This window comes from Pseudochaenichthys georgianus, unplaced genomic scaffold (genome assembly GCF_902827115.2).
Source record: "Pseudochaenichthys georgianus unplaced genomic scaffold, fPseGeo1.2 scaffold_920_arrow_ctg1, whole genome shotgun sequence".
Lineage (NCBI taxonomy): Eukaryota > Metazoa > Chordata > Actinopteri > Perciformes > Channichthyidae > Pseudochaenichthys > Pseudochaenichthys georgianus.
The window spans coordinates 1-9011 of NW_027263451.1; the positions used below are offsets into that span (position 1 = coordinate 1).

At 45.9% G+C, this 9011-nt stretch overlaps 1 protein-coding gene across 1 annotated transcript; it reads right to left on the minus strand.

Moving 5' to 3' along the window:
- Positions 1–2119: 2119 nt before the first annotated feature.
- LOC117444745 (adipolin-like) lies at positions 2120–8107 on the minus strand (the record flags this gene model as incomplete). Its single annotated transcript, XM_034080173.2, has 3 exons — positions 7501–8107; positions 2779–2889; positions 2120–2234 (listed from the first exon to the last, which is right to left on the minus strand). Coding segments are annotated over exons 1-3 (397 nt in total), but the record flags the coding sequence as incomplete, so codon positions are not given.
- Positions 8108–9011: the final 904 nt, after the last annotated feature.

Below are 9011 nucleotides of genomic sequence, written 5' to 3' on the forward strand. Positions count from 1 at the left end.
TAATCACTATCCGTCTCTCTGCAGCCGGACTACACTTATCTTAATCACTATCCGTCTCTCTCCAGCAGGACTACACTTATCTTAATCACTATCCGTCTCTCTGCAGCAGGACTACACTTATCTTAATCACTATCCGTCTCTCTGCAGCAGGACTACACTTATCTTAATCACTATCCGTCTCTCTCCAGCAGGACTACACTTATCTTAATCACTATCCGTCTCTCTGCAGCCGGACTACTCTCTGCAGCAGGACTACACTTATCTTAATCACTATCCGTCTCTCTCCAGCAGGACTACACTTATCTTAATCACTATCCGTCTCTCTCCAGCAGGACTACACTTATCTTAATCACTATCCGTCTCTCTCCAGCAGGACTACACTTATCTTAATCACTATCCGTCTCTCTCCAGCAGGACTACACTTATCTTAATCACTATCCGTCTCTCTGCAGCAGGACTACACTTATCTTAATCACTATCCGTCTCTCTCCAGCAGGACTACACTTATCTTAATCACTATCCGTCTCTCTCCAGCAGGACTACACTTATCTTAATCACTATCCGTCTCTCTCCAGCAGGACTACACTTATCTTAATCACTATCCGTCTCTCTCCAGCAGGACTACACTTATCTTAATCACTATCCGTCTCTCTCCAGCAGGACTACACTTATCTTAATCACTATCCGTCTCTCTCCAGCAGGACTACACTTATCTTAATCACTATCCTGTCTCTCTCCAGCAGGACTACACTTATCTTAATCACTATCCGTCTCTCTCCAGCAGGACTACACTTATCTTAATCACTATCCGTCTCTCTCCAGCAGGACTACACTTATCTTAATCACTATCCGTCTCTCTCCAGCCGGACTACACTTATCTTAATCACTATCCGTCTCTCTCCAGCAGGACTACACTTATCTTAATCACTATCCGTCTCTCTGCAGCAGGAGTTATATCTGTCTCATAACACACGTCCTCCTGCCTCATAACACACGTCCTCCTGTCTCATAACACACGTCCTCCTGTCTCATAACACACGTCCTCCTGTCTCATAACACACGTCCTCCTGTCTCATAACACACGTCCTCCTGTCTCATAACACACGTCCTCCTGCCTCATAACACACGTCCTCCTGCCTCATAACACACGTCCTCCTGTCTCATAACACACGTCCTCCTGCCTCATAACACACGTCCTCCTGCCTCATAACACACGTCCTCCTGTCTCATAACACACGTCCTCCTGCCTCATAACACACGTCCTCCTGCCTCATAACACACGTCCTCCTGTCTCATAACACACGTCCTCCTGTCTCATAACACACGTCCTCCTGTCTCATAACACACGTCCTCCTGCCTCATAACACACGTCCTCCTGTCTCATAACATACGTCCTCCTGTCTCATAACGATGACTACGCCTCACTATTTGGCAAGAAGACTAAGCCTTATATTGGCTACTTAGCGAGAATCAACTCAGTGAGCAACAGACACCAAGGATGCTGGCTGATGAAGGAGACGAAGTAGGCTAGGTAGCCAATGTAAGGCTTAGCAGTACAGATACATGTGGGCTCACTATTTGTCCGTCACAGTCGCCCTGTTTATCTCACGTCTTATAAAAGCGTATTAATGATTTATAAAGTGTTCACAACCTAATTAAAAAGTAAAAGTGTAGAGATTTGGAGAAAAGAGTCAACATTTTCAGAAAGAAATAGACATTTTGGGATTTTCGGAAAATAAATCTGAATTTTTTGATTTTCAGAAAAAAGACTGAATTGTTCGGTCTTCTGAAAAAGTCTGAATTCTGAGATTGTCATACTGCCTGTGCTGCAGCACCTCTTTTCACCCTCTGTCTGAAACCAGAGCCCAGTCTGCTCTGATGGGTTAGCTGGACGGCTCTGTTGTGATTGGTCAACCACTTAGAGATGTCCCGCACCTTTAGCCTATCACGTACAATGTGTTGGAGCGCTAGTGAAAAAAATGGTCCAATGGAGGGACGTTTGGGGGACGTTTGGGGGACGTTTGGGGGACGTTTGGGGCACTGTGTAGGAGAGAAGCTCCCTCTTGAGGCAACACAGAGATTGTTAGCCTAGCTTAGCACAGAGACTGTTAGCGCTCACCTCTCAGTTTCAGCTGCAGCTCCTGGATGAGCTCCTGCTGTCGGGGCAGGAGAGGGGAGGGGGGCCCCGGAGGCCCCTGGGGGCCCGGGGGCCCTGGAGGGCCGGGGAGACCGTGCTGCACGGACAGAAGATTCAGTACAGTGTAGAAAGGGCAATGAAACTCTTCTGGCCTGAGCTTTTCCAACGATGCAACATATATAATAAAATACAAAATTAGAAATAAAAAATGGTGCAAGACGTCTATATACATGTACATAGAATATGATGTGTACAAGAACATAATATGAAATTAAATAATGGACATTAAGAGGACATTACATACGGTGTATTGCGGTGATAGCCTAACTAGTTGTGTAAATGATTAGATTGCAAGAGGACAAAGAGATGAATGTTTATCGGGCAGGAGAATCAGAATTCCTGTATTGTCCCTAAATGGGGAAATGAGACCTCAGATTTTCATTTCCATATCTTCACTATAAAGTGTTATAGTTTAGGTGTTTCATCAGCCCTAGTCCCATGAGTTCTGCTTCACATATTAAAATGCACCAAACAGAAACAGTGTTTAAGAGCTGCACCTTGTGAGACTTTGAGTCAATGCTTTTCCTTTCTCTCTGCATCAATCTCCAGCTACTGTAAATGTCTCTGGTTCAGTGTCTCACCTTGGAGGTCCTCCGGGACGCTTTGCTCCGACGGTTGTCCCCCTTGTTGGAGTTTCTCCTGAAGATCAGCCAGGAGCTCAGAGGAGACACTCGGGACAGATCGGAGGATTCCTGCAGGAGGTTAAAGAAAACAAGGTTCGTTTGATTAAATATGTATTTCACATTAATGATTAACCAAAACAGAGATGCAGGAATGAGTCCTAAAGACATGAGTCAGCATTTCATCACGTTCCTTTCTAGCCCAACATTAGCCGCCTCTAGCTTAGCGGTGGTGACGTGAAGTCATGTGACCGTGCTCTAGTTCCTCTATAGCCCGACATTAGCCTCCTTTAGCTTAGCGGTGGTGACGTGAAGTCATGTGACCGTGCTGTAGTTCCTTTATAGCCCAACATTAGCCATCTTTAGCTTAGCGGTGGTGAGGTGAAGTCATGTGACCGTGCTCTAGTTCCTCTATAGCCCGACATTAGCCGCCTTTAGCTTAGCGGTGGTGACGTGAAGTCATGTGACCGTGCTGTAGTTCCTTTATAGCCCAACATTAGCCTCCTTTAGCTTAGCGGTGGAGAGGTGAAATCATGTGACCGTGCTGTAGTTCCTTTATAGCCCAACATTAGCCACCTTTAGCTTAGCGGTGGTGAGGTGAAGTCATGTGACCGTGCTCTAGTTCCTCTATAGCCCGACATTAGCCGCCTTTAGCTTAGCGGTGGTGACGTGAAGTCATGTGACCGTGCTGTAGTTCCTTTATAGCCCAACATTAGCCTCCTTTAGCTTAGCGGTGGTGACGTGAAGTCATGTGACCGTGCTGTAGTTCCTTTATAGCCCAACATTAGCCTCCTTTAGCTTAGCGGTGGTGACGTGAAGTCATGTGACCGTGCTCTAGTTCCTCTATAGCCCGACATTAGCCGCCTTTAGCTTAGCGGTGGTGACGTGAAGTCATGTGACCGTGCTGTAGTTCCTTTATAGCCCAACATTAGCCTCCTTTAGCTTAGCGGTGGTGACGTGAAGTCATGTGACCGTGCTGTAGTTCCTTTATAGCCCAACATTAGCCACCTTTAGCTTAGCGGTGGTGACGTGAAGTCATGTGACCGTGCTGTAGTTCCTTTATAGCCCAACATTAGCCTCCTTTAGCTTAGCGGTGGTGACGTGAAGTCATGTGACCGTGCTGTAGTTCTTTTATCGCCCAACATTAGTCTCCTTTAGCTTAGCGGTGGTGATGTGAAGTCATGTGACCGTGCTGTAGTTCTTTTATCGCCCAACATTAGCCACCTTTAGCTTAGCGGTGGTGACGTGAAGTCATGTGACCGTGCTGTAGTTCTTTTATCGCCCAACATTAGCCACCTTTAGCTTAGCGGTGGTGACGTGAAGTCATGTGACCGTGCTGTAGTTCCTTTATAGCCCAACATTAGCCTCCTTTAGCTTAGCGGTGGTGACGTCAAGTCATGTGACCGTGCTGTAGTTCTTTTATCGCCCAACATTAGCCACCTTTAGCTTAGCGGTGGTGACGTGAAGTCATGTGACCGTGCTGTAGTTCCTTTATAGCCCAACATTAGCCTCCTTTAGCTTAGCGGTGGTGACGTGAAGTCATGTGACCGTGCTGTAGTTCTTTTATCGCCCAACATTAGTCTCCTTTAGCTTAGTGGTGGTGATTTGAAGTCATGTGACCGTGCTGTAGTTCCTTTATAGCCCAACATTAGCCATCTTTAGCTTAGCGGTGGTGACGTGAAGTCATGTGACCGTGCTGTAGTTCCTTTATAGCCCAACATTAGCCTCCTTTAGCTTAGCGGTGGTGACGTGAAGTCATGTGACCGTGCTGTAGTTCCTTTATAGCCCAACATTAGCCTCCTTTAGCTTAGCGGTGGTGACGTGAAGTCATGTGACCGTGCTGTAGTTCTTTTATCGCCCAACATTAGCCGCCTTTAGCTTAGCGGTGGTGACGTGAAGTCATGTGACCGTGCTGTAGTTCCTTTATAGCCCAACGTTAGCCACCTTTAGCTTAGCGGTGGTGAAGTCATGTGACCGTGCTGTAGTTCCTGTATAGCCCAACATTAGCCTCCTGTAGCTTAGCGGTGGTGACGTGAAGTCATGTGACCGTGCTGTAGTTCCTCTATAGCCCAACATTAGCCTCCTTTAGCTTAGCGGTGGTGACGTGAAGTCATGTGACCGTGCTGTAGTTCCTCTATAGCCCAACATTAGCCGCCTTTAGCGGACCAGGGAGATGCTGTCTTCAGGGACTAACACAGAACTACATCATCCCTTGACTTCAGTGGTGTAGTGGGGATTTTTTTACTGGGTGGACGGGGCAGGAGGGGAGAGACACTATGGATGCGCTCGTGAACTGTCAACGGGGGGGGGGGTACACTGTGGACTCTGGCGCCTGTCAGCACAACTTACATGATGCCGTTTAAAATATATATTAATAAAGGGCGGTGCCGGCCTTTCTGCGCGACTGTCACTCAAATGCGGGGCATAATCTCAATTTGTGAGATGCGGGACAAATGATAAAAACGCTGTGTGCAGTCGGTGCTGCCCCTCACACACACATACGCTTCAAATCAAGTTGCATAAATACTTGAGCTACTTTTTTTTATAATTACTGTGAAATGTATGATGTTTCCGTCATTATTACAACAAATACACACTTGCAACTGATAACACTGATAATGATTTTATATTTATTAGACTGTTCAAAAAAAGATCATGCTTCAAAAAAGTGGGGACTCCAAATAAGTGGGGACAGGGCGATCCCCCGCGTCCAACAACCACTCCACCACTGCTTGACTTGTTAGATATCCTCTATCATAACCTACTGCAGCCTCTCAGGACAAAGCCCCGGACCTGGGGGGGACAGGGCCTTCGCTGCAGCCCCCCCCCTATGGAACTCCCTCCCCAGCCACGTCAGATCTGCCAACACTCTCACATCATTCAGACAATCCCTCAAAGCTCACCTTTCACTCTTGCCTTCAACTCCTACTCCACTAACGCCTCGCCCTTATTCCTCCTAGCTTAGCACGTTTTACTTTTGTTGTTATTTTGTTTTACTTGCTTGTAGGCGCTTTGAGCACCAGGAAAAGCGCGACATAAATGTAATGCATTATTATTATCATGTATTATTTTGAAGAAACCCACATTTGGAATTCGGGGCACGAAGGTCTCTGGACGTTTTGGGCCATAACTCAAGAATTCAGTTGCTAATTATGACAATTTAGCACAATTGTGTAATTGGGTGGAATGACGGAGCGACGACAGTTCGATGGAGACGGCTGGCTGGCGGAGGCATGCAACTGAATTTCTTCTTTTCAAGTATTTGATCACAACATCTTTCAGTAGCACGACTGGAATAGTCCTGAAGGATCCAGACGATATAACGTAGACATTGAGCGATTAAATAATAATCGTTTGCTGTGTGTTGGACACCCTATCCCGTCTAAAGCCACAACAAACAGTCAACCTCCTTTTCATATTTAAGCTGTTTTATCCGGCACTATGTCCGACATTTCCGTTGCTTCCTCCATTGGACTCCTTTGTTTACTTCTGGTACTCTTTAAAGTAGAGACACTACATACTGATATACACCTGAACATCAGCAGGAGAGGACTCTTTAAAGTAGAGACACTACATACTGATATACACCTGAACATCAGCAGGAGAGGACTCTTTAAAGTAGAGACACTACATACTGATATACACCTGAACATCAGCAGGAGAGGACTCTTTAAAGTAGAGACACTACATATTGATATACACCTGAACATCAGCAGGAGAGTACTCTTTAAAGTAGAGACACTACATACTGATATACACCTGAACATCAGCAGCAGAGGACTCTTTAAAGTGGAGACACTACATACTGATATACACCTGAACATCAGCAGGAGAGGACTCTTTAAAGTAGAGACACTACATACTGATGTACACCTGAACATCAGCAGGAGAGGACTCTTTAAAGTAGAGACACTACATACTGATATACACCTGAACATCAGCAGGAGAGGACTCTTTAAAGTAGAGACACTACATACTGATACACACCTGAACATCAGCACGAGAGGACTCTTTAAAGTAGAGACACTACATACTGATGTACACCTGAACATCAGCAGGAGAGGACTCTTTAAAGTAGAGACACTACATACTGATATACACCTGAACATCAGCAGGAGAGGACTCTTTAAAGTAGAGACACTACATACTGATATACACCTGAACATCAGCAGGAGAGGACTCTTTAAAGTAGAGACACTACATACTGATATACACCTGAACATCAGCAGGAGAGGACTCTTTAAAGTAGAGACACTACATACTGATATACACCTGAACATCAGCAGGAGAGGACTCTTTAAAGTAGAGACACTACATACTGATATACACCTGAACATCAGCAGGAGAGGACTCTTTAAAGTAGAGACACTACACACTGATATACACCTGAACATCAGCAGGAGAGGACTCTTTAAAGTAGAGACACTACACACTGATATACACCTGAACATCAGCAGGAGAGGACTCTTTAAAGTAGAGACACTACACACTGATATACACCTGAACATCAGCAGGAGAGGACTCTTTAAAGTAGAGACACTACACACTGATATACACCTGAACATCAGCAGGAGAGGACTCTTTAAAGTAGAGACACTACACACTGATATACACCTGAACATCAGCAGGAGAGGACTCTTTAAAGTAGTGAACCATCTGTTGCTCTTTTGAGTCGCCTCTCACCTGGACCTCGGTGCTGCTGTCCTCCTCCTCTTCCTCCAGCAGCTCCTCGCTCTCCTCCTCGCTCGCCTCCACCACCATCATCATCATCATCATCATCACCACCACCACCATCGCTCCCAGTAGCAGCAGCCCTCCTAACCCAGCCGTGGAGCTCCGTCCCTGGGGAGGCATGTCTGCAGGGGAGGGGGTCTGGGTGAGTCTCTTCTGATGCAGAATCAAGGAGTTCCCATCATGCACTTCTGCTCCTCTCAGAAGACGCTCCTGTCTCCTCAGACAGAGGACGTGGTCTTCTCCTCCGGAGGCTCAGGGTCTCGGGTCTGATGAAGTCAGACTGGATCCCCCTTCACCGCACAGTAAAGAGTCGAGCCCCGAGGTCTGCGTGAGCTCGGGTTTCCTCCAGTGATCGCCAGGTTATATGAAAGTCTAGTATCCTTCCTTGCAGCTTCTGTGATGCAGGAGAAATGCTCTCAGGGGAAGTCTCCTCTCTCCTCTCTCCTCTCTCCTCAAGTGCTCTCGTCTCTCCTTGCTCCCTGTCTCTGAGCGTGTCCTCGTCTCCCTCTGGTTTTGTTCCCTCTCTCCTCCAGTGCTCTCCTCTCTCCTTGCTCCCTGTCTCTGAGCGTGTCCTCGTCTCCCTCTGGTTTTGTTCCCTCTCCAGGCGTCTGCAGGGTCCTAAAGCCGCTGCAGGGACTCGGCTGGATCCCTCTCCTCTGCACTCTGCACAGGGTGCATGCTGTGCTGAGGGTGAAGCATGCGTGCTCAGCTCCAGGTGAAGACGAGGCTTCATTACTGTGCATGTGCACGTGCACGTGAAGCTGAAACACATGTCACAGTGTAGGGCTCTTAATGCTGATCTACTGTTCGGGGGTCAGGACTCTACGTCTGAGCAGAGCTCTTTAAAGCAGTTCAGCAGAAAGAAGAATTCCATTCAGTCAGAGAGAAGTACACGAAGGTCAGCATCCTTTGTATTCATTAATATCATTAATACTACTGTACTACTACTGTAATACTACTGTAATAATACTGTAATACTACTGTAATAATACTGTAATACTACTGTAATAATACTGTAATACTACTGTAATACTACTGTAATACTAGGCAAGGCAAGTTTATTTATAGAGCACTTTTCAACGCAAGGCAATTCAAAGTGCTTTACAAAAAAAAAAAAAAAAAAATGAAAGACATTAAGCATTAAAAAAAGCTAATCAAATAAACATTAAGAAAAAAAATACATGGATAAAAGTTACAGTGCAGTTTAAAATATAAATAGTTCAATTAAACATTACAAGAAAAAGTACATGGATAAAAGTTACAGTGCAGTTTAAGATATGAATAGTTCAATTAAAAGCAGCGACAAAAAGAAAAGTCTTCTTGCTGGATTTAAAAGTAGTCAGAGTTGCAGCGGACCTGCAGGTTTCTGGGAGTTTGTTCCAGATACTTGGAGCATAATAACTGAACGCTGCTTCTCCATGTTTAGTTCTGACTCTGGGGACAGAAAGCTGACCAGTCCC